Source organism: Dipodomys ordii, unplaced genomic scaffold (assembly GCF_000151885.1).
Source record: "Dipodomys ordii isolate 6190 unplaced genomic scaffold, Dord_2.0 Scaffold112, whole genome shotgun sequence".
NCBI lineage: Eukaryota > Metazoa > Chordata > Mammalia > Rodentia > Heteromyidae > Dipodomys > Dipodomys ordii.
Genome location: NW_012267328.1, coordinates 1,706,486 through 1,729,697, shown reverse-complemented (window position 1 = coordinate 1,729,697; position 23,212 = coordinate 1,706,486). Strand labels below are relative to the sequence as shown.

At 60.1% G+C, this 23,212-nt stretch overlaps 1 protein-coding gene across 1 annotated transcript in view; it reads right to left on the bottom strand.

Moving 5' to 3' along the window:
- Window positions 1–23,212, bottom strand: part of Slit3 (slit homolog 3 (Drosophila)) — a gene marked incomplete at its 3' end in the record, with an annotated part of 214,810 nt that overhangs the window by 25,404 nt on the left and 166,194 nt on the right. The window contains exons 7-12 of the mRNA XM_013028624.1: window positions 23,021–23,092; window positions 18,933–19,096; window positions 13,303–13,444; window positions 10,186–10,257; window positions 7,586–7,657; window positions 5,259–5,330 (exon numbers count right to left, since the gene is read on the bottom strand). Coding sequence (XP_012884078.1) covers window positions 5,259–5,330; window positions 7,586–7,657; window positions 10,186–10,257; window positions 13,303–13,444; window positions 18,933–19,096; window positions 23,021–23,092 — 594 coding nt within the window. The remainder of the gene's footprint in view (window positions 1–5,258; window positions 5,331–7,585; window positions 7,658–10,185; window positions 10,258–13,302; window positions 13,445–18,932; window positions 19,097–23,020; window positions 23,093–23,212) is intronic.

The following is a 23,212-nucleotide window of genomic DNA, read 5'->3' as shown; positions in this document are numbered from 1 at the left end:
TCCCGTGACCCGAGGTCAGGGCTTGTTTTCCCGTTTGCCATCGGCTCCTGCTCAAGGCTGCCCGCGGCGGGTGACATGAGTCTTTGGTAGGACACACACCCGGAATAAAAAAGGAATCAAATTAGGAAATGGGCGAGCGGACCGAACAAGGGTTCTCACAAGAAGACGCCACACGGCCGGCGGGTGGACAACTGGACAACGCAGGGAGAAACGGCTCGCACCCCCGGCCGTGACCGCACCGCAGGCCTAAGCCACAGCAGGAGCCCGGCTCAGCCCTGCCGGCAGGAACACGCACCGGCGGGGATGGGGGGTAACCATGGCGGGAGCCAGCCCCGAGGGCCCCCGGGCAGCTGCGACAGACCTGCCCCAGGCCCTCCCGGTGCCTCGGGCCCTGACAGGGCGCCCTATGTGCGTGGACGCGTCACCACGAGACCTTTGTGCAGCTAACGGACACTGGTGAAGTGGCCGCCCAGCTTCGCCCACAACTTGGGGGTCTTTCTCTGCCCCCCCCCGCCTCAGCCTTTCCACCTGCGTGGTCCGCTCTGCTGTGTGTTCAGTGCTGACTGCTCTGCTCCCCCGCTGGGGGGAGGGGGGAGCAAGCACAGAAATCACTTTTGGGTGGAAACTTTCCAGAACATTTCACCAGGGCCATGGGAGACCTTTCCAGGACAGAGCCTGCAAGACAAGAATGCTCCTTTACGATCCCAGACCGACAGCCGCGGAACCAGCCCGGCAGGGAGGAACGAAGGAGCAAAACAAGTCCGATTTTCAACGTTTTCCTTTCCAGGCCAACTCGCAGCTTTCCAGCTGGGGAAATCCGGCCCCCCCACCCCCCACCGTGAGACCTCCGCGGCCGGCTCTCCCTGGAGAGGGGGGTGGGGGGGTCAGGGCCTGGGTGGCGGTGGTGGTGCGGGGGGGGGGGGGGAGAATTGGAGCTGGAGGCCGTGGGAGCCATGGTGCGACCCCCAGCCGTCCCGGGCCACCCCACAGGGTGACAGCTGTGACACAGACCAGCTGGCCGACTGTCTGCTTCATTTGGGTAAAAGTGGGCGTGGCTGCGGTCGATGGCTTCCGAGGGGGAAAAGGCTGGCGCTGCCGGAGCCCGGCGCTGCATAGTGCTTTCTCTGCAGCCTGTGGTCCGTCCGTGGTCCGTCCGCAGGCCCCATGGGGAGACGGGCAGAGCCCAGAGACCCTGGGAGGGGGCCCTGGCCCTGGTTGGAGGTCACCCGTGGCTCTGACTATAACACGGGCCTCCAGAGGGTGCCGCTCCTGGCCCACGGGGTGGGGTGGGGCTTCCTGGACCAGGGGGTGCTCCTGCTGTCTTTGGAAGGGGGTTCAGAAGTTCCTTCTGTCCTGGCTGTCCTCTGTGGGCGGCGGGGTGGGGGGCTGTGGTGTGACGCTCCAGTGATGTTCTTTCTCCGCCCTCAGATCTTGTCCCGACGGCCACGCCTTTCCCCGAGTGCCTGGTGTGAACTCTCCCGTGCGCCCGTCCTGTGGTGCGGGCGGTGTTGGCGAGGAAGTCGGGAGCCAGGACAGGGACCAACTGGACCGAGGCAGCGGGGAGCCAGTGAGCTCGCTCCTGCGAAATCCACACACATCCTCTCCCGTCCCATCCAGGGGTGGGGTCTAGAAGGTTCTGCTCCCCTGTTGGGAGCAGGGAGACGTTGAAGTCCGGCTGCCTTGCAGGAAGGAGATGGACGCGGCTTTGGACGCAGCTCAGCGGGTGGCCCGGGTGCGTTCCTGATCGTGCATTAGCACGGAGCAAGCTTTCAAGTCGGGGTCACTGTGGGGTTCACCGGGCCATTGTGGGGGCTGGTGTGGGCAGCTCTCAGCACCCGGGGTGACCGTGCAGGGCGGTCTGGGCGGCTGACACAGAGACGCAGGCTGGCGATGCTGTGTGCAGGCCTCCACCCCGGCTGCCTGCTGTCTACACTGCGGGCACTGGCGTCCACAGCACTGACTCCGCCAGGCGGGTGTATTCTGTGTTCACGGACACGTCCCCAGGACACGCCTGACTATGGCTGGGGACTACTGTGATGCGAGATGTGTCTCTCAGGAGAACACCGGGGGCGTACAGAGAGGGGACCATCGGATAGGTCATATGTGCTGCACACCCGTGCTTCGATAGACCACATGCCAACACACGTGAGCTGATAGATCCCAGGCGCTGTACGCACGTATACACGGGCGATTAGATAGATCACGCGTGATACAATCAGATCCAATAGGTCACACACAGCACACACATGTGATCGGACAGATCACAACGCTACATTCACATGTGATCGGACAGATCACACAAGCTATACATGTGCGATCTGGTAGGACACATATGATCTGATGCACGCTGTACAATTGTGTGCAATCAGAAGGGTCATACCTGCTTACACACTTGCATGTGACCCGATGGGCCACACGTGTGTGGGATCGGGTGGCTCACACACGCTACATACATGTATAGGATCTGGCACGCACACTTGTGTGTGTGATCCGATAGATCATACATGTCGCATACTTGTACGTTGGAGAGTGTGGTGTAGATGCTGAGATGAACTGCTTTGTGTGGCACATGCTTCCTCCATGGGGAGGATTACATGCGTGTGTGACGCAGAGGGCTAAATAACAAGCAGGGTGCGGTCCCGTGGGTGTCACAGCTGAGCCCCCCTCATGGATCTGGGGGCGGATACAAGGGGGGAGAGGGCCGGCGAGCGGCCCTCCCTCCACTCACTTCAGGCTCCTCCGGGCCAGGAGGAAAGTGCTCTGTGGTTCTCTGGCGGTGTCTACCTCTGTTTACCCACAGTGCGCTCGGGCCGGGCTGTGGGATTCCTCATCCTCCGTTAGCGATTCCTGTCATTTCTCTAGAATCCGCCCTCACCTCCCTCATCTCCTCGCCGCTCTGCAACACACGCCCATCTGTCTTCTTGGAGATGCAGGGTGCTCCTCCTCCCCCAGGAACGCAGATCTGGCCGAGGCCGAGCGACGCCGCGGGGATGAGGCTTCTCAAACAGCCCAGCCCGCCCTGCCCGGGGCACAGGGCCAGGGTGACGTCCCTTCTCCCAGGAGCGCCGCTCTGCCCTCTGCGGGCACGTGGCGCCTCGTTCTGCTGCACATGTGGGGTTCTCACTCAGAGACTCCAGGCCCCGTCTGGCTCCGTCCTCTGCGTGTCCAGTGGCGATGGCCGAGGTCCTTGAACAGGTATCTGTGAAATGGGTCTCTGGGCGATGCCGTCCCCAGAGCATTGCTGTGGGTGCCGGGGTCAATGCTGCCACTTGGTCTGGCTCACAGGGTGTCGCCATCAGCGGGGCAGCTCTGGGTGAGAGCAGGGAGTCTCTTCCAGGTGCCCGGGGCTGTTAACTCCTTCCAGCGCACAGGGAGATAATCTGGTTTGGTTTAACACCTCCTGGCTCAGGTTACAAAACCTCCACCACAGGTGGCAGCACTCCCTGTGGGGGTGGGGAGCTCAATCTGCAGCCCTCAGAGCACCAGATCAGGTCCAAACTGCTCAGCCTCAGGGGCAAAGCCCGCCCCCCATGCCGGATCCTTCTAGACTGAGCTTGCATTGGGTGTGTGAACCCCAGGCATGCTCATGGGGGTGTAACTCACCGGGAGCCGCCTCCCCGCACAGTCCGGGCAGAGCAGAGCCATTGGGGCTGGAAACCGGACCAGCCTTAGCAGGGCTGCGCGCGTCACCCGTCCCCGACAAACAAGGCCGAGAATCTCCACCCAGCTGTGCGAAAGGCTGACCCCTCCACCACAGACACCGCTTTCCACAGGACACCACAGCCGCCGGGGTGCCAGCGCCCCAAGCCCACCCGAGAAACGCCCACTCACACGGCAGTTACCGGGCCACCTGCCAGATGCCCTTCCAAGCGCCCACCAAACCATCCTCCAAGTTGGTCCTCACGGCTTCCTCAACACTGCGAGCTTCGAACACACAGACACAGACACACACTGAGACAGAGACAGACAGACCGACCGACGGACAGATTTCTCCCTGTCTTCCAGTGTCACTCCTGGTGTGACAGGCTGGGCACAGGACTTGCTGGGGAGGGATTCATAGTTCTGCCTGAGAGGGCTTTTTGTTTTTCGATCTGGCTCCTGGGTTTGAACTCAGAGCACTGGGTACTCCTGACTTTTTTTTCCCCCAACTTACTGGTGGGCTTTTCTGCCCAGGCTGGCTTCTAACCACGACCCCCAGCTCTCTGTCTCCTGAGCAGCTAGGATTAAAGACGCGAGCCATCCGGTGGAGGAGGGGTTTTCAAAGACATAAGAAGGTGAGGGAGTAAGATGGACACATCTGGGAAGAGCTGGTGTGGAAGTGCCACCTGCTCTTCCAGAACGGTCCCTGGGTGCTGGGTGCCCTCTTCCCTGGGCCTTGTGCCCTGCCAGCCAGCGATCTGGCTTGAGCACCTGGCCTCAGCCTTCAATGACAACCTCCTGACTGCACTTGGAGGAGGCCGGGCCTCTGCTTCACACCCGTCTGAACTCACTTTGTGCCCTGCACACTTAGCCCCTGCTAGCTCAGCCCTCCTCCACACCGGCTTGGCTCTGTGGCACAAGGCAGATGGCTTACCTCTCTGTTTTTCTCCAGTGCACTGGGGGCCTCGAGACAGGCTCAGAGCGGAACGCAACGCGTGAAGGCCCACGCTGCCCAGCCACACCCCTGCGGGGACGCTCCCTCAGCCCACACCCCCAAAACGTAGCACACGCTCAACTCCCCCTCCTCCCCATCGCAGTTCAATTATCCTCTTCAAACATTTCAGCTCAAAGGGATGATCTAAATGCAAATAAATAATCCCGGGGCTTAGCATTCCAGGCGGCAAATCCTCCTTTAAACCAAGCAGCCATCGCCCCCTCTCCAATCTTCCTCAGAGGGAGACGGACAGACAGTGCTCTATCTAACACACATACACACACACACACACACACACACACACACACACACACACACACGTCAAGGTCACGCCCCCGGCTTCAAGGTCATGGTGGCCTCTGTCTCTGCCTTCCCTGTGAGCATCTTAGTCCCCCCACAATCCAGCCCTCCTCTGTGAGTCCCCTTCCTAACTCCACCCCAAACCTCACACCTGGGCCGGGTCCTGCACTGTGTCCCCTGCCCTTGGTCCTCCACCCCCCGCACCCATGGCCCTGGCTCTCTGTCCACAGAGGAAGAGCCCAGGGGTGAGGTTGGTTTCTGTTTCCTCGGGGAGAGAACACCGTGGCGGGCTCCGGTGAGACCGCGCGCCGGGGCGCAGACTCACAGCAGCTGCAGGGACACGAGCCCGTCGAACAGCCCCTTGGCGATGTCGGTGATCTTGTTCCTGTACAGCACGCTGGAAGAGAGCGCAGGACACAGTCGCCCTGGGCCCGTTCTGAGCGGCACCGCCTCCCAGCCTCCTCCGGCCGCCGGGGCCGGGGCCGTCTCCTCCCAGCCTCCCAGCCTCCTCCGGCCGCCGGGGCCGTCTCCTCCCAGCCTCCCAGCCTCCTCCGGCCGCCGGGGCCCGTTCTGAGCGGCACCGCCTCCCAGCCTCCCAGCCTCCCAGCCTCCTCCGGTCGCCCTGGGCCCGTTCTGAGCGGCACCGCCTCCCAGCCTCCTCCGGCCGCCGGGGCCGCTGGGCAGCCGGGGCCGGCTCCCATCTGCTTCCCTCGCCCATCCAGGCAGCCCAGCCCACCCATCGCCCCAGCGTTACACTCAGGCTGTCAGAGGCAGGGCCGCTCAGGCCCAGAGGCTGCCCGGGTGCAGGGTGGGGGTGTGCCCGGTCCTCACGTCCCGGGGAGGGGCACCCTCGAGGCCCCCACAGGCCCAGGACTCTGCCTTGATTTCCTCCTTCCCGCCCTGCGCGTCTCCCCTGACCGAGACGTCTCCTAGTGTTTCAGCAAACATCTTCCACTCCCTCTTATTCGATTTTATTCAGGAAATCACCCGATGTCACGTTATAATGTTTGTTTTAAAAAACGTATGCCCTTCCTTCACCTGCTCCCAGAGTACAGTGACAGGATAGTGTGTTCCCGGCTGAGCCCTGGCATGGAGAACAGAGCTGGGCCCAGCATATTAAGTATGTTGGATATATGGGTGGATGGGTTGATGGATAGATGGATGGGTGGATGGATGGAAGGATGATGGATGGATGGAGGGATGGATAGGTGGATGAATGGAGGGATGGATGGGTGGATGGATCATGGATGGGTGGCTAGACAGACAGATGGATAGGTGGATAGATGGATGGGTGGATGGCTGGTGGGGATGGATGGATGATGGATGGGTGGATGGATGGATGGACAGATGATGGATGGATAGACAGATGGGTGGATGGATGGACAGATGATGAATGGACAGATGATGGATGGATGGATAATGGATGGATGGACAGATGATGGATGGGTGGATTGATGGATGGATGATGGATGGGGAGATGGATGGATGATGGATGGATGGGTGGGTGGATGGGTGGGTAGATGGGTGTATGGATGGATGGATAGGTGGATGGACAGATGGATGATGGATGGATGGATAATGGATGGATGGACAGATGATGGATGGGTGGATTGATGGATGGATGATGGATGGATGGGTGGGTGGATGGGTGGGTAGATGGGTATATGGATGGATAGGTGGATGGACAGATGGATGATGGATGGATGGATGGATGATAGATGGATGGGTGGGTGGATGAATGATGGATGGGTGGATGGATGGATGAATTATGGAAGGGTGGATGGATGGGTAGATGGATGGATGTGCAGGCTCGGGGTGAGGGCTCTTCAGCTCCGTCCCGAGCCCCTCCCCAGTGGAGGCCGGGTGTGTTTCTGTGCCCTGTCAGCTCTGTCCCGTCTCCTTGGGAATGCGAGGCACAGTGTGTAGCAGGTGTCTGGCGTCTGTCTGCTCCACTGGCCAGAGCCTGGGTCAGGGGCGAGCAGCGCTGGCAGTGCCCGCCCGGCTTGTGCTGCCCAAGCGGCCCGTGGTCTGGACATTCCTGTTTGCTCACCAGACTGTGAATTCTAACTCCTCCCCGCCCTCTCCTCCCCCGACTCCATGTTGTGTGAGCCAAGCCACCTCGGACCAGGGCAGACTCCAGAGTGCTCACATCTGGGGTCTGGCAGCCCCTGGTGGTGGGGCTCCGACCCCTCTCCATGCGGGCAGCCCACATGCTGGAGATATCAAAGCCAGGCCCAGCACACGGAAGAACGGTCACCGGGTTGGATTAGAGAATCTGGCAGCGGGCAGTGAGCCTGTCTCCGGGGTGGTGCAATGGGCCCGAGGCATGTGTGTGTGTGTGTGTGTGATGATTCTCCCCTGGGGGTCTCCCCTCGACAGCCCTGTCCAGCGTGTGGTGGAAGGGGACTGAGGCCAGACCAAAGTTGCACTGGGATTAGAAGCCACCGTGGATGGGAAGCAGGTGGGCACCGAACCGATGTAAATAAAGCGCTTGTGTGGCAGGAATATCCTCCGATCCACTCCCCAGGAGCAGTTTGCTTCTTTACCAGGTTGACAAGCGTGTGCCTGGATCAACGGCTCCCCCTCCCCACGTCCCCCCACACCCCCTCCCACCCCTCCCGCCCTGGGCCCCCCCATCCCTCCCCCACTCACAGCGAGGTGAGGGATCTCAGGCCCTGGAAGGCGTCGGGAGCGATGTCGGAGATCTGGTTCTTGCTCATGTCTCTGAAAGCATCAAGGAAAGGCCAGGTGAGCGTGCGCATGCGTGTGGCAGACCCAACGGCGGCGACCCCCCAGGGTGCGCCCGCCACACCCCACCGGGGCTCCCCCCCCCCGTCGGGCGGTTTATCTCTTCATGGGGCGAGGGAGACGCCGAGAGTATCCTCCCAGGGCCTCATGGGAAACTCCGTTCCGTTTGTGCCATTCTTAGCCATAATGCTCCTACCTGTACCTACCTCCTGTATAGCTGGGTTTATGGAAGTGAGTCATTATGTTGAGATGTGTGTGTGTGTGTGTGTGCGTATGTGTGTGTGTGCACACGTGTGTGTGTGTGTTTGTGTAACTCTCAATAACTTCTTGACAGGGCTGGCTTTAAATTGTGACCTTCTGATCTCCAATCCCCGATCTCTTCCCGCTGAGGAGCTGGGATTACAGGCGTGAGCCCCCACACTCTGCCCACCTGTACCAGTCCCCTCTCTGTGCTGCCGTCAGGGCTGGTGGAGGGGAAATCGAGGCCCGGCAGTGTAGCAGTGGGGTGGGTGTGCACACTGGGGGACACTTAGCCTTTTCCTTCTTTTATTTGTTTTTTAAACTCAGGGTCTCACGCTGGGGAGGCCGGCTGTCCACGGCTGAGCTCCACCCCTAGCCCTCGTTACCTTGAGATGAGATCTCACTTCTCCAAGGAAGAAGAGGAGGAGTGCAGAGAACTCTTTTTTTTTTTTTTTGGTCAGTTGTGGGGCTTGAACTCTGGGCCTGGGCGCTGTCCCTCAGCTCTTCAGCGAGTGCTCTACCACTTGAGCCACAGCGCCACTTCTGGTTGTTTATTGGAGGTAAGAGTCTCACGGACTTTCCCGCCTGGGCTGGCTTTGAACCGTGATGCTCAGATCTCAGCTCCTGAGTAGCTGGGATGACAGGCAGGAGCCACAGGACCTGGCTTTTTGTTGGTTTTTTGAGGCAGTAAAAAAACTCTGTCACCCAAGTTCACCTGAACTCACCATGTAGCCCAGATCTGCCACTGGACAAACTGTCTTCCTGCCTCAGCCTGCTGGGTGCTGAGATTACAGGCATGCCCTATCATACCTGGCTGGAAAGAGCTCCTAACCCAGCACTGGGCCCTCCAGGACTGTCAGGACCCCCTCTCTCTAAAGCTGGGGCAAGACCTGGGTCTACTCTCCCAGCATCCGGCTGTTCGGCTTGGATGCTAGCTGTCACCGGGGAGTTCTGTTTGTCGCACACTGGTGGAGGGTACTGGGGCGGGTCACTCTTAGGGACGGCCACCCAGGGTCCCCAGGCCCCCCGCCTGGCCTGGGGCCCTGCCTCAGCCTGGATTCCTGAGGTTCCGTTCAGTTCCTTACGGCCGTCCCACCAGCCGAGGTTGCATTCACTTTTGGGTCACGACTGAGGTGGGCGGATGAATTCTGAGTGCACAGGTCACGGCCACTCCCACGGGGTGAAGGCAGAGACAGTGACACAGGACCGTGCCCTAAACCGCCAGATCGCCACCAAAAATCCTAGCGGGGGCCTGGCTCAGCGGTGCAGAGACAGAGGCGCCATCTCTCAGTGGGATTGCCATCGGCTGCGTCATCCTGCTGGGCTTGAAAAGTGAATGGGGAGCCGGGACCCTGTGCTCACGCCCATCATCCCAGATACTCAGGAGGCTGAGATGTGAGGATTGCGGCTCAGAGCCAGGTACGTCCGTGAGACTCTCATCGCCAATAAACCACTAGAAAACTGGACGTGGCGCTGTGGCTCAAGCGGCAGAGCGCTCGCCTTGAGCTGAAGAGCTGAGGGACAGCGCCCAGCAGCTGGGGTACGGGAGAAGAATGACCGGGGTTTAAATATTCAGGCCCATATTTATATAGCGCTTGCAGCAGGACCATGGGGAAGGAGAAGGGGGGGAGGGAGGGGAGAGAAGGGAAAGGAGAGTGGAGGCACACAGGAAGTTAAGCGCCACCATCATGACTGTTAAAGTGCTTAGTTCAGGCTTGTGATCACTAAAGCCGGCATTAAAATTAGCCATGCAGAGCTGGGTGCCGGTGGCTTATGCCTATCATCCTAACTCCTCAGGCGGCTGAGATCTGAGGATCGCGGTTTGAAGCCAGCCTGGGCAGGGAAGTCTGTGAGACTCATATTTCTAAATAACTAACCACCCCCACCCCCCGCCAAAAAAAAAAAACCAAAGTAGAGCTGTGGCTCAAGTGGTAGAGCACCAGCCTTGAGCAAAAAGCACCAAGCTCAGGGACAGCACCCAGGCCCCGAGTTCAAGCCCCAGGGCCGGCGCACAGACAACACAGCAATGGGGGGTTTGGAGGCTGACTCCCTGTCTGCTTGCACACAGCTCTGCTCAGCGCGAGTGGCGGGCGAGGGAGGGGCTTAGCTTTGCACGTGGACGCTCGCCTTATAACTCCCATGGCCGACGCTGCAGAACCGTCCCTCCCCGTCTGTCATCCGGAGCATGGGCACGTGACACGGCGCAGGTCACCCCCCAGCCCCGAGACGTTGGGGCTCACCTCTCCCCAGGGAAACACACTCACATGCGCTTCAGCTTCTTGTACTGGGTGAAGGCTCCCGCCGGGACCGACTTGATGGCGTTCTGTTCCAGCCGTCTGGGAAACAAGAGCACAGGAGGGAGAGGTCATCAGCAAGCACCCGACATCTCATCACCAGAGCCCCGTTCTGGGTGCCGGGAGACAGTTGGGGAGGCATCTCCGTGTCTGGGATACTGCGGCTGAGTGGCGGGGGAGGGGGATGGTGTGGAGCAGGTGAGAGGCAGAGAGGAGTGGAACAGGATGCACGGGTGTGAATCTCGAAACCTGCTGCGGGCCTCCGAGGCCTCCACCACACAGCTCGCGGCGCCCGCGTCCACGCGGCCGAGAAACAGCCTTAAAGCCTGCAGGCTCCAGGCTGAGCGTCCTCAGACCAGGGGGCCCAGGGTCCCAGGCTGGACCACTACCCCCAGGTGATGTGGGACTCTGTCCTGGGCACGGTGGGGCCTTCCACAACCTCTTTATTCCATCAGCCTGCAGAGTCAAGGCCGCCGCAGGCCCAGGATTGGAGGCCGTGGAGCCTGGGACCCTCCTCTCCCTTCGCTATGCCTCCAGCGACTTTTTTTTTGTTGGTCATGGGGCTTGAACTCTGGGCCTGGGCACTGTCCCTGAGCTCCTCTGCTCAAGGGATAACTCCACTTCCAGCTCAATTGGAGATAAGTCTCTCGGACTTTCCTGCCTGGGCTGGCTTTGAACCATGATCCTCAGATCTCAGCCTCCTGAGTAGCTGGGACGACAGGTATGAGCCTCCCTATTTTCACCCAGCACAGGTGCAGCAGGAGCTGGGCAGAGCTCCGTTTCAGACCACGGAGGACACCTGTGTAGGCAGATGCCTCCCGGACCGGCCGCCCATCTCCCTTCTCCCCGATGGCCAGGCTTGTCCTCATCTCCTTGTTTGTCATGGATGGAGACGCAACACAAGGTGCGTGTGGAGGGGCCCTGGGGGGGGGAGAGGGAGGGGTGGGGAGGGGAGGGGGGAAGAGGCCACACCCAGCCAGGGACACACATTTCCCTCTGGGCGGAACCCACTGATCTCGGGAGGGAGCCCCCTGTGGAATGGGGAAGACAGTGCATTCCTGTCTCTGCTCATCCCTGGGAGAACCGGGCCTGCGGGCGGAGCCGCAGCTTTCCCATTTCAAATGACATCTCAGCCTCGAATGTGGACACAGACAGATCACTCCTTAGGGGAGGGGCAGGGGGGCCGGGGGAGGGCTGGGGAGGGCCGGAGAAGCATCAGGACAGATCATTCTTGGCTGCTGGGTGAATAGAATTTACACACGAGCCTGCCACGGTCTGTTAGCGAAAACCTTTGTGCCCCGTCTACCGGATGATGGGGGTCTCAGAGATGGGGGGGCGGGGAAGTGGAGGAGGGAGGGGTGAGGGGGGGGTGGCAGCGACGGGATGGGGTCAGGGCTCCGTCCAGCCCGACAAGTTCCAAGGATTCTGTGTTTCCCAGGTAAGTGCAGAGACGCGCTCGGCCGGGCAGCAGCTCCGTGGGGCTCGGGGTGTGCTCCAGGGACACCATGGCTGGTCCGCCAGGCCGGATGAGGCCCCGGGCACTCACTGGCTGTGCAGCAGCAGGCATCCCCTACCCCAGGCCGGGTGTGGGCCGGCCGGCTCCCGGCAGCTCCTACTCTGAGCCCAGCCCAAGACGTCTGGCACAGATCTAAGCTGGATAGACCCGTCGGATCCCCCCCACACCCGGGGGGGCTGGCCGATGGCTGTCGGTCTTTCCTTACGACCGCCTGCTACACTGGCCCTGTTCTCAGAGGAGGAAAAGAAAACCTTCGATGGGACCAAACAACCTGCCAAGCCTCTCCCGGATCCCCGTTGGACCTTCCCACCTCGGATTTGGATGAGAAGCCAGCCTCACATCTGGGATACAGCGAGCTAGTCTCCCCGGAAAGTAATTCCGGGTGACGGGGACAGAGCGCTGGCGTCCGTACACGCCGTCACGTCAGGCCAACAATTGTTTCCGAGCTCCGGGCTGGCACACTGTCTGTCTGTCTGTCTCTGTGTGGCGGACAGTCTCTGTCTGGCTGCAGACAAAACAAGCCACGCACGGGGCGTTTCCCGGCCTCTGCGAGCGCCCTGGGCGTAGCGGGCGGATGCCAGGCACCGCGTCGGCCTGCCCGTGTGCCTAGCTGTGTGCAAGCCACCGCGCTGTGTCGGAGGGACTGGGGGACATGTGGCGCGGGGGCCCGTCCGCTCGGCTCTGACACACGTGTGGAGCCGAGTGCAGATGTGTCGGCATAATCGCCTGCTGTTCACAGAGGGCCCATCTTATTCCTTCCCGCAGCTCTAGGACGCGAGCTCCAGGAATCCTGTACTGGCCCGTGGATCAATCCTATACTCGCCACGAAAGGAATGGAGGCCTTGGCTCCCTTGCTGGGAGCTGCCAGGGGCCTGAGGTTGTTTGGGAGAAGTGGGGGGTGGGTGGAGGGGGGTGGGTGGGGGGGTAGAGGAGTTGGGGGAGGGCCTGCTGTGGGGCCCTGGATTCTTGTGTTACAAGGATGCCTCTAGAGGGGGCTGCACCCCCAGTTCCAGCTCCCCGCTCCCTCCCCCCCTTCCACCCATCTGCTGGCCCCTAAAGCTAAGAGGACTCGAAGGGGTTAGGGCAGTTCTAAGCCACACATCCTTTTCCATTCCAACCAGGGCAAAAGCAAAACCCTCAGGTGCCACGATCCGGCCCCTCACTGCTGCTCTGACCTCTTCCCCTACGGCCCTCACGGAGGGGCGCCGACCCCGGGGCCTTTGGACATGCCTTTCCCTCTGTCCACTTCTCCCAGATGCCAGCGTCTCACGGCTCGCTCGCGTCAAGCCCTGTCCTTGCCTGACTTTTCTATCACATCCTTACACACTGCCACCGCCATCCACCCCACCGAGGCCGCAAAGGTCGAAGGCTAGGTCTCCTATGCTCACCGCTGGCCGTGGGCCAGACGTAGCCGCTGACCATAAACAGGCGTGATGCCTGAGCTCAGACCTGGGGAAGCGGGGAAGAGGTTCCGGAATGTTCTAAACGGTCCACTCTCACGGCCGCGGTGCGGGCAGCCTAGCGTGGGACGGGCTGGGCAGGAGAGGGGCGGCGGTGGACGGGACACTCACATTTCCACGACGCCTTCGGGCAGGTGGGCGGGGATCTCGGTCAAGCCTTTGCCTCGACAGTCCACCACGTGGTTGCTGCAGGTGCAGGCGGACGGGCAGGAGAGGGAGCTGGCGCTGCAGGACGGAGCCTCCGCAGGGGGACCTGCAGGCCGGATGGGGGTCACGGTGAGGGGTGTGCAAGGTCTAGTACTGTGCGCCAAGTACACAGGCCAGGGTACTGCTGCTAAGTACCAGGTGATAACGACACAGGACAGTACTAGGACTTAGCACTACGTCCACGGCTGCTTCCACCCACTGCCGGGTGCTTTTCCACCAGGGATCGTCTCTGGGCTTTTCTCTTTCCACCTCCACCTTACTGTTTGGGGACTGTAGGGATGGAGCTCTGAGACCTGCAGGGCTGTCATCCCTGCAGTGTGTGTGTTGTCGGTCGTGGGGCTTGAACTCTGGGCCTGGGCGCTGTCCCTCAGCTCTTCAGCGAGCGCTCTACCACTTGAGCCACAGCACCACTTCTGGTTTTCTAGTGGTTTATTAGAGATAAGAGTCTCATGGACTTTCCTGCCCGGGTTGGCTTTGAACCACGATCCTCAGATCTCAGCCTCCTGAGTAGCTGGGATGACAGGCGTGAGCCACTGGTGCCCAGCTGAGTGTGTGTTTTTTTAAAGTGGAACTATATCCCAAACCCAAGCTGAGCGAGGCCCCGCCCCCGACTCCCTGGGAAGTAACTGGCTGAGGGGGTGGGGTGGGGGTTGCTCCAACTCTGCCAACGCTGGCGGCCAGCGCTACATTTCCAGGCATGCCTTCAAGGTAGGAGAGCTGCTGAGAGAGATTCCTTAACCAGGCTGCTCCCGACCCCCGTGAATTACATGGAGACGCGCCAGGGGAGGGGGGCCGGGTGAGGCCCCCCGGGCATGTATCCTGCTGCTGCTGCAGGGCCGGGATCACTCCTCCACACCCGAGCGCCTGTGAGTGGCGGGCGAAAGTCCCGCCCTTCCCCTCGTCTTGGGACAGCCTGAGAAGAGGATTCTTCCAGGGCAGCGGGTCTGGCTCCCGCTGATGGGCTCTCAGGACGCTGAACAGGGCGGGGGAGGCAGAGCCGGACAAGCACAGGCTGGGTGTGAGGGCCAGCTCACCTGTGACCCTGGCCCAGATGCCCGCAGGCCCTGGAGGCCGGAGGTCACCAAGCTCCGGAGGAAAGACTCTGGACAAGCTCCCCCAGCGGCCATCGTGGGCAGGAACCTTGCAGAATAAGCAAGTGGGGAACGGCCCTGACCCTCATCCAAGAGCCCTGCTGCGGCACACACCACCGTACCCCCAGAAAACCCCCCCCCCGACGTGGACCAGGACGCTGAGGGGCAGAGGGAAGGGGCAGCCGCCCCCCACCACAGCCACAGGATGCTGCGCTAACATTTCGGGGCGCTGGGCTTCTTCGGTCTTCTCTGCGAAGAGCCTGTCCTTAATGGGACAGAACGCAGCGGCCCAGTGGCCTTGGGGCCTGGGGTGCTCACTAGGCCGGGGAGCAGGTGCAGGGACAAAGACCGAGTTGGCTAAGAGAACATGAGGAGAGCAGTGCTCTCGTGTTTATTTCTGTTAGAAAATATCACCCAGTAGAGCACACAGAGTTAAGAAACAAAGTGACTCCAACGGCCTTGTAAGTATCTGGAAATAAATTAATTCCAGTATTCAAATTAAGCTTCCCTATGGGCCTCTGGCCTTTCAAAAGCCAACAACAGACCACTGCGATAACAGAAAACTCCAGCAATGATGATGAGAATATAAATGAATGTGATTTAAATACTAGAGGCATGATAATTTTGGAAATGGCTAAATAAACCTAATAATCTCATTCCTGCAATGTTCAATTATGGCGTTTTAATTAAAACCTCCTAAGGAGATGGGTGGGCAGTCCTGGCTTACCTGAATTATCTTTGTCTGTAGTTGCTAGTCCTAAATGAACAAAAGAAGGGGGTAAGGAAGAAGGAGAGAAAAGGAAGAAGGAAGGATGGGGAGAAAACGTGCTCATTCCAAGGGAGAGAAGTGTATCTCATTTTTCGCAATAAAGGGTGCGTGTGTTTATGGAAAGGAACTGAGGCTCAAGCACTGCCCTAGGCAGGAAGGCCCCTGAAAAACAAAGTTGGGGGTGCTCGTGAACCATGTCAGGAGACACAGTGCACCTGCCGTTATGAAGGCCACCGAGGTGAGTCTAAAGTGGGTAGACAAACCAGACAGGCTCCAAGACCTACAAAGGGAGCGGTTCACTAGTTCACGAATAGCCATAGATGACGGACTGTAACAGGTAGGGACTTTCAGGCCAAGCAGCTGGAAAACACCCCACAGAAAATAAATTCTAGGATTGAAACTCCCACACCAGCCCTTAGATGAAGTCTAAAAACCAAACAGCACACACAAAGAACAACAAAAAGCTGGCGACTCATAAGGCAAAGCTCTCCTCTGGTCTATCAGGAACTCGACAAAGATCTGGTCTAGCTAGTTCAGGCAGCAGGTGGGTGTCACGGCTCCCGGACCGTTCTAGCCCTGGCACCCTAGCCTTGTGCATGGAACAAAGGGGAAAGCCTTCGGAGGTTCCCCAAGAAGCTGAGAGTGGCAGGTGCATCCCAGATCATGCATAGATGAGAAAGCAAAAGAAAGGTGTATTTCCCACCCTGGGGAGAGCAGATGTCCACTCCTGGAACAGGGTAGTTGATGGAGGTGACGGATGTTGCTAAGTGTGCTGGTAGCCAGCCTCACCGACTTGCTAGACAGATAAAGAGTGGTGTCCAGGGCCTCTGGGAGAAGAGACCTGGCTCCAGACAGCTGGGTTTAATTCACAGAGATAACCTGGGCTGGGTCGGCAGGGCCCCTCCCAGGCCGAGGGAGAAAGATAACGCACCTTCCTGTCTGGAGTTGTGCGCTTGGTACTGGGGAGGGATGGAAGGATGGGTTGGGTAGATGGATGGGTGGATTGATGGTGGATGGGTGGATAAGTGGATGGATGGATGGATGGGTGGGTGGATGGATGAGTAGATGGATGGATGGGTGGATGAGTGGATGGATGGATGGGTAGATGGATTGGTGGATGAATGGATGGATGGGTGGATAAGTGGATGGGTGTGTGGATGAGTGGCTGGCTGGATGCCTGGGTGGATGGATGTATGAATGGGGTAGATGGATGGATGGGTGGATAAGTGGGTGGATAGATGGATGGATGGGTGGATGAGTAGATAGATGGATGAGTGGATGGGTGGATGGATGAGTACATGGACAGAGGGGTAGATGAGTGGATGGATGGGTGGATGGATGGGTAGATGGGTAGATGGATGGATGGGTAGGTGGATAAGTGGATGGATGTGTGGATGGATGGATAGAGGGATGAATGGATGGATGAGTGGATGGGTGGATGCACACCTTCATATCTTGCACCTGCCTTGCTGCTGAGTCGTGACCTACCTTTTTTCTTTCTTTCTTTCTTTTTTTCTTTCTTTCTTTCAGCATTTCAGCTCAAGGCTAGCGCTCTACCACTTGAACCACAGCACCACTCCTGGCTTTTTCTGCTTATGTGGTGCTGAGGAATCAAACCCAGGGCCTCATGCATGCAAGGCAAGTGCTCTACCACTGAGCCACCTTCCCAGCCCTGTGACCTCCCTTAAAGAGCTCTCGTCCCCAAGTTCTTGCCGGAAGCGTCCTCCGTGAGGAGCGAGAAAATGGATTGAACTGGCAGCCCGCCTCGACCTGAGAACCAGCGACAGGCGGCGCCCCGCCAGGCAGCTGCATTCGAATGCCAGCCTGGGCCGTGGGCAGGGGGTGGGGTCAGCACCCTCCGTGGGTGCTGTGTGTGGTCAGTGTGGACCCTGCCCTTCTCTGTGAACGTCTCCTTGGGGCCTCCTGACTGACCGCTGTGGTCCCAACCGCGGGCCCCGGGCAGCGTGCGCTCCCCGCCGGCAGTCCCTCACGCGGCCTAACCACTGCCGAGGGGCGGCAGAGGGCTCGTGTCTGCACCCCGCCGCCGCTATCCATGGTGGCTTATTTGTTGGGGGTCCAACGGTCCCCTAGACCACCCCACCATAAAGTGACTCTGTCCTTCTCCAAAGGAAGCTGCCGCGGCGTTTGGGTTTTTAACTCATTTAAAGAATGCGCCCTGACGGCAGGACGGGTGTCTGCTAACAGCACACTGGAGTCTGGAATCTGCTGGAAGCTACCGGCATTGTCCTAAGTGACCATCAACACATGTCTATGTAGCTAACCTGATCTGCGGCTGCTCGGAGGATCTGGGGGGGCTGGGGGCCTCTGGGCGCCGGGAACCTCGGGGGGAGGGGCCGTCCAGGGCCATGGGTTCCACCCCAACATTGCTGGTCTTTGGATGGGAAGTTGTATCCAGGACAAGGTGACAATCACAACAAACACATTACACCGGCACCGGCCTCACCTAACTCTGTGTTTAACATTGTCCCTAATTAGTACCCCCCCGCCCCCGCTTCCCCCAGCTCTCAGACGACTCCCGCACTCTGCAATTATTTCCTACTCAGCACTTAGGCCGGTAGGCGAACCCCATGTCTAACAATGACCGTCATTACAGCCGCCGTGTTTGCTTGGCCGCCTGTGAGATAAATGGTTTGATTATCTGTGTTTGATGGGAAGCAATTTCTAAGTGGGCGTCTCTGAGAAGTTACGGGGATCCTCCTCGGATGTTCCGAAGAATCAAGGATGGTGGGAGCAGCAGAGAGTGGGAGAGGAAAGGGAACACAGGGAAATCCGGGAGCAGGGCGGCTGCGGCCTAGGGAGGAGATGGGCGGAGCCCACCCTGGCCACGCTGGGGCTGGGAGCCCAGAAGCCCTCTGAACAGCTCGGTCAGCTCCCGGACTGGGCCAGCCCCTCACACTCAGCCTTCACAGCCTCCCATCCCAGGACTCCCGGGCTCCCGGAAAACCTGCAACTGAATATTTCCTTTGTTCTCTCTCTTTTCCTTTCCTCCTTCCCCCTTTCTTTTCTTTTCCTCACCTTCTCCTTTTTTCCCTTGGGGGGAAAAATACCGAGAGGCAATCTCTACTTCACTGACCCAAGAAAAGGGAAGGGAGTGAGTGGACATAGAGGTGATCAGTAGAAAACGAGAACACATAGGCAGGCGCATTTGGAGTCGGTTTTCAAACTACCTCTTCTGGGAGGCTCTGTGGCGGCCCTCGGCTCGGTCACCCTCAGCCGCACGCAGGTCCGGCTCTGAGGTTTGCCCAGCCTGGCTTGGGGGCTTCCACGCCACCCTGTATCTTGCTGGAATAACCTGCCCCCATTGGCTGGGCAGGCACCCCGGGCCCGGCGTCAAGCGGGAGCCGGCACGCGGCCGGTCTTCTCACCCCATCCTGGGAGCTCTGCGCTGCTATTATTTCTACAGCGGAGGAGACGGGACCTCCTGAGTTATACCCTGCACGTCAGGGGCAGAGCTATGATTTCCAGCCAGGCTGGAAACACATCAGGAGCACGGGGGCGCTGTGGGATCATCCCCGTCCCCGGGGAGCGTCCAGCTTTACGGACACCTCGGCGGCCAGACGTCAGGAGCGTCCGGGAGGAGGTCGGCTCCCATACGTGCTGGACTGGGGGATGGGCTTGAGGCCGGGGGGGGGGAGCGAGCCCGGCAGCCTCACCTGGACACACGTACTCCTTCTTCTGGACGTCCGCCACGTTGAAGCCTCGCAGGTGCACGGGAGCCATGCAGAGCGTGAACTGGCCCACCGTCCTGCGCTGGCGCAGCCAATCGGAAAGCCAGGCCAGGTGACAGTCGCAGTAGAGGTTGTTGGAGTGAAGGCGGCTGGGGAGGGAGGGGCGAGAGAGAGGGGGCGTCACCGTGGTGAAGAGGGCCACGCCCCTGCCCCTCCCAGCGCCGAGATGCCCAAGAGCTGGAGGAGGAGGGGGAGGACGGCGCTCTGTGCGTGGGGAAGCAACTGGGGCCGCAACGGCTCTTCCTTTGGAGCCCACCCCTGACAGGTGCCCGGGGCTCCGAGCAATCTCTTCTCCACTGCAACTCCTCTCCCGACTTTTCCCACTCTGCACACAGGACAGCTAGAGTGACATTGTCGGTGACCAGGCTGGCTGGAGTCCCGGGTCCCCTCACCGTCCAGCATTGGCTGGCGAGAGACCCAGGGTGCCCGCCACGGCCGGGCGCTGGGGACCCGCACGGCTGCCACCCGATCTCAGCCTTCCTCATTTCCTATGTGGCTTTGGGGGTCCACTGCCCGGGGCCCTCCTGTCCCTGCCACGTTCACGTCTACCAGGGGCATTTGTGATGCTCACCGATTCCGGAGCCTCTGAAAACCCCAGCCGCTCAGTGCCTGGACTCCCTCCCGCGGGGGGCTGAGTGTGGCAGCGGGCCAGAAGGACCGGCCGCTGTCCCCCCAGGGAAGCGCTCGGCCTCGCAGCTCAGCGCTGAGTGACAGCGGAAGGTGGGGCTTCGGCCACCTTGCTGCCCGGGACAGGAGAGGTGGAAGGCCTGGACGGCTGTCTACCAGCGCCAGGCCAACACCGCCCAACGGTGGCGAGTTCAGGCTGTGTGTCGTGGTCAAAGCCATCCGTGGCCATGAGAGCTCGGCCGGCCACGATCTATCGTCGCACACAGAGGAGAGCAGGGGTGAAGATGGGAAGGGAAGGGAGGCACAGTCCTGAGCCAGGAGGGCGGATGGATCACTCAGTGAGCACAACCACCTTGCTCCCGAGGGGGCTCGGCGGCGTGATTTCAGGAGAGGAGGAAGCCTTCTGCCCCTCGGTCCTCCCTAGACATGCACATAGCGTGGGCAAAGGGACCAGGAAGGACCCCACGCCCGGAGGGCCCCACAGGTTAGAGTGCGGCTGTTCTTCACGTGCCGGGAAGAGCCAGAGCTGAGCCCTAACTCAGGAGGGCGGTGTCTCCTCTGGCGGAGCGTGGTAATCGCGGGCCTCACTACCAGGAACGAACTCAGCCGCACGTTCCTCTCCGAAGAAATGGAACAACAAAAATGAGCTTTTGGCTGGGCGCCGGCGGCTCCCGCCTGTCCTCCCAGCTACTCAGGAGGCTGAGATCTGAGGATGATCACGGTTCAAAGCCAGCCTGGGCAGCAAAGTCCATAAGACGCTTCTCTCTAAATAACCACTAGAAAACTGGAAGTGGAGCTGTGGCTCAAAGTGGTCGAGCACTAGCCTTGAGCGAAAGTGCCCACAACCATCACAAACAACAACAACCCAACTTTTTTTTTTTTTTTTTTCTGTGATAACCAGAACATTTTAGGTTTGGAAGCCCAGACCGGGACTGGTCCGCTCTACAAGGAAGGAGAGCAAACGGCCTCCGGCGAAGGTGCCTTTTAAGCCGCAGAGGCTAAATTCAATTTCTGGCAAATCTGTTTAAGACGGGGAGGGGCGGGCTGGGGCTCATTTTCTATAAAATGCGGCTTTCTGAATTCGATGTAAAAGCTTTCTTGTGGCAATCCCATTTATGACTTCCTTCCTCTCTCCTCCCCCGTCGCCCTCCCCCTCCCCTCCTCCCCTGACCCTCCCCTCCCTACTTTAATTACAGGGCAGGGGATTAGTCAGCCCGTCTCCAAGGAGTTCTGCATGGAGCCATTTCTGAAATTAAACTAAAGAGGAAACGGCAGCGGGGCTGGGAGCGCAGGGAAGACCAGATTGATGGGTTGATTGAACTCAGAGGATGAGTGCTTGGACCACAGAGAACTGCGGGACCAGAAACTAGTGATAAACCCTGCCGCCCTTCCCCCGAGACACCCCAGAAAAGCCCCCTGGGTGCTGTGGCCTGCACCTCCCCTCAGGACTCCTCAACGAAGGCCCCCAACACGCTACCATCAAGGACCCCAGAACGGCAGCCCGGAACCATCCAACCTCCCTGCCTCACCTCCTCCACAGCGGCCCTGAGGCTCAAAGTGGGGGGGCTGTAAGTGGGGTGAAGGGGAAACAGGAAGCGCTCTGGGCTGTCTTCCAGCCTCCTGCCTAGGGCCTGCAACTTTCTACTTCCCAGCTCACGGTGGAGGGGGGGTTAGGGGGACTGGGGGGCAGGGGGTGAGGCTGGGAGCTGTGTAGAGGTCTTTGGAGACCAAATGGCTTCTTACAATTCTATTGACGGGTCTGTCCTGTTTTCAAAGGGAGAGGAACGGGTGGATTTCCTGGCTGGGCTAGGCTGTCCTCTGAGTGTGTGTGTGTGTGGGGGGGGTCCCAGGAAAAGGTGGGAGAGCAGATATGGAACCCCAGCAAAAGCGGCCGGAGCTGTCACTGTTCCTTATTTGTCATCCGCACACGGCATACCGGGAGCTCCACAGGTCCCAGCCTGTTCTACTCTGACCGATGACGGAGGCCTGGTGAGCTTGCTGTGCGCCAGGGCGGGGCCGGACCCCCACAGCCCCTGGCCCGGCCAGCTCCAGGCTGTCCTCGGGGTCTGCTTATAAAGCACGTACTGGGGCTGGGCACAGGCGCCTGCCTGTCATCCTAGCTACTCAGGAGGCTGAGGTCTGTGGATTGTGGTTCAAAACCAGGCTGGCAGGAATGTCCGAGAGACTTATCTCCAATCAACCACTGGAAAACCAGAAGTGGCGCTGTGGCTCAAGTGGTAGAGGGCTCGCCTTGAGCTGGACAGTGCCCAGACCCACAAAAAAAGGGCAAAAACAAGCATGGACAGGTTTTCCCATCAAGGTCACCTGGGCCAGGCCGCTGGGTCACAACCACAGCGAAGTCCCTCTGCAGAGGCCTGGGGTGTCCCCGGAGGGGTGGAGGCCGGGTCCAGGACAGAGTGAAGTCCACCCCAGAGCTGGCTCAGAGTCGGCAGTCTGGGGGGCCTTGCCGGGGGGGGGGGCTCCCTGGTCACACATCCCGGTGACTCGGACTGCCGTGAGTCCGAGGGGCTTTGCTCTGGAAGCCGCAGCCTCCAGGGGTGTTGATATCTGGTGGGCTGTGTTGCTGGGGCCTGGGGGGGAAGGGGAGCAGGGGGTTGGACAGGCTTGGAAAGGTCGGTCCTGGCTCCCAAGTCTGCTGGGAGCAGAACAAGATCGCATGCCCCCCCGGGTCCCCAGAGCCCACGAAGGGCCAGCTCCCCACGGCTGCCGCGCTCCAAATCCACCACCACGAGCCCTGCCGGCAGCGAGTGAACCCCAGGAAAGGCCGGCAGAGCCGTCTAAGCGGGAGCCACGGGGGACGGGGGGCTCCTGGCCAGGAAATCGGGGAGCCGGGGTGTCCGTGTACCTACAGCAGTGGTGGGCAGCACGGGAGACGTGCTTCCGGCACACGCCCAGCCCAGACACCAAAGACAGACCGAGAGTCCCGCCTGTATCGGGGAGCAGGGAATGTGGTGAAGGGGGGCTCGGCGGGCTAGAGAGGGACAGACAGACAGACTTCTCCTCCCACTCTGTTCCCAATGACAACCACTGCGGTAAGACAGGGCCAGGGCCACTGGCTGGGCCGCATGCCCGACACCCGCACACATCAGAGTTCCACAGACGCACCAGCGGTTTCCCACCAGAGTCCAGAGAGCAACAAACACACACAACAGAGACGCTGAGCAGCCCCGAAGAGGGGGTGGCCGGCGGGCCCCTCAGGCACAGAATGGCAGACCAGAGCCACGGTGGCGCGGGCACGCTACCCTGTGCCCGTCCCCGGGCCTCTGTTCACCCCTTGGCAAGCAGCATGGGCACTGCGGGGGGCGGGGGGGCTGCCTGGCCAGGGGAGGGGGAGGACCGGGGTGGGAGTGGGGGAGGGTACTCACAGAGTCCGGATCTTGGGCATGTGGTTGAAGCTGGTGACCAGGATGCGGCTGATGTTGTTGTTGTTGAGGGTTCTGTGGAGGAAGGAGGCCATGGTTAATGAGGGAGACTTGCGGTGGGGTGGGGTGGGGGGAGATGTTCCCGGAGGGGTGGGTAAGGCTGCAGAAGGGACCAGTCATCGGTGGCCACAGCTG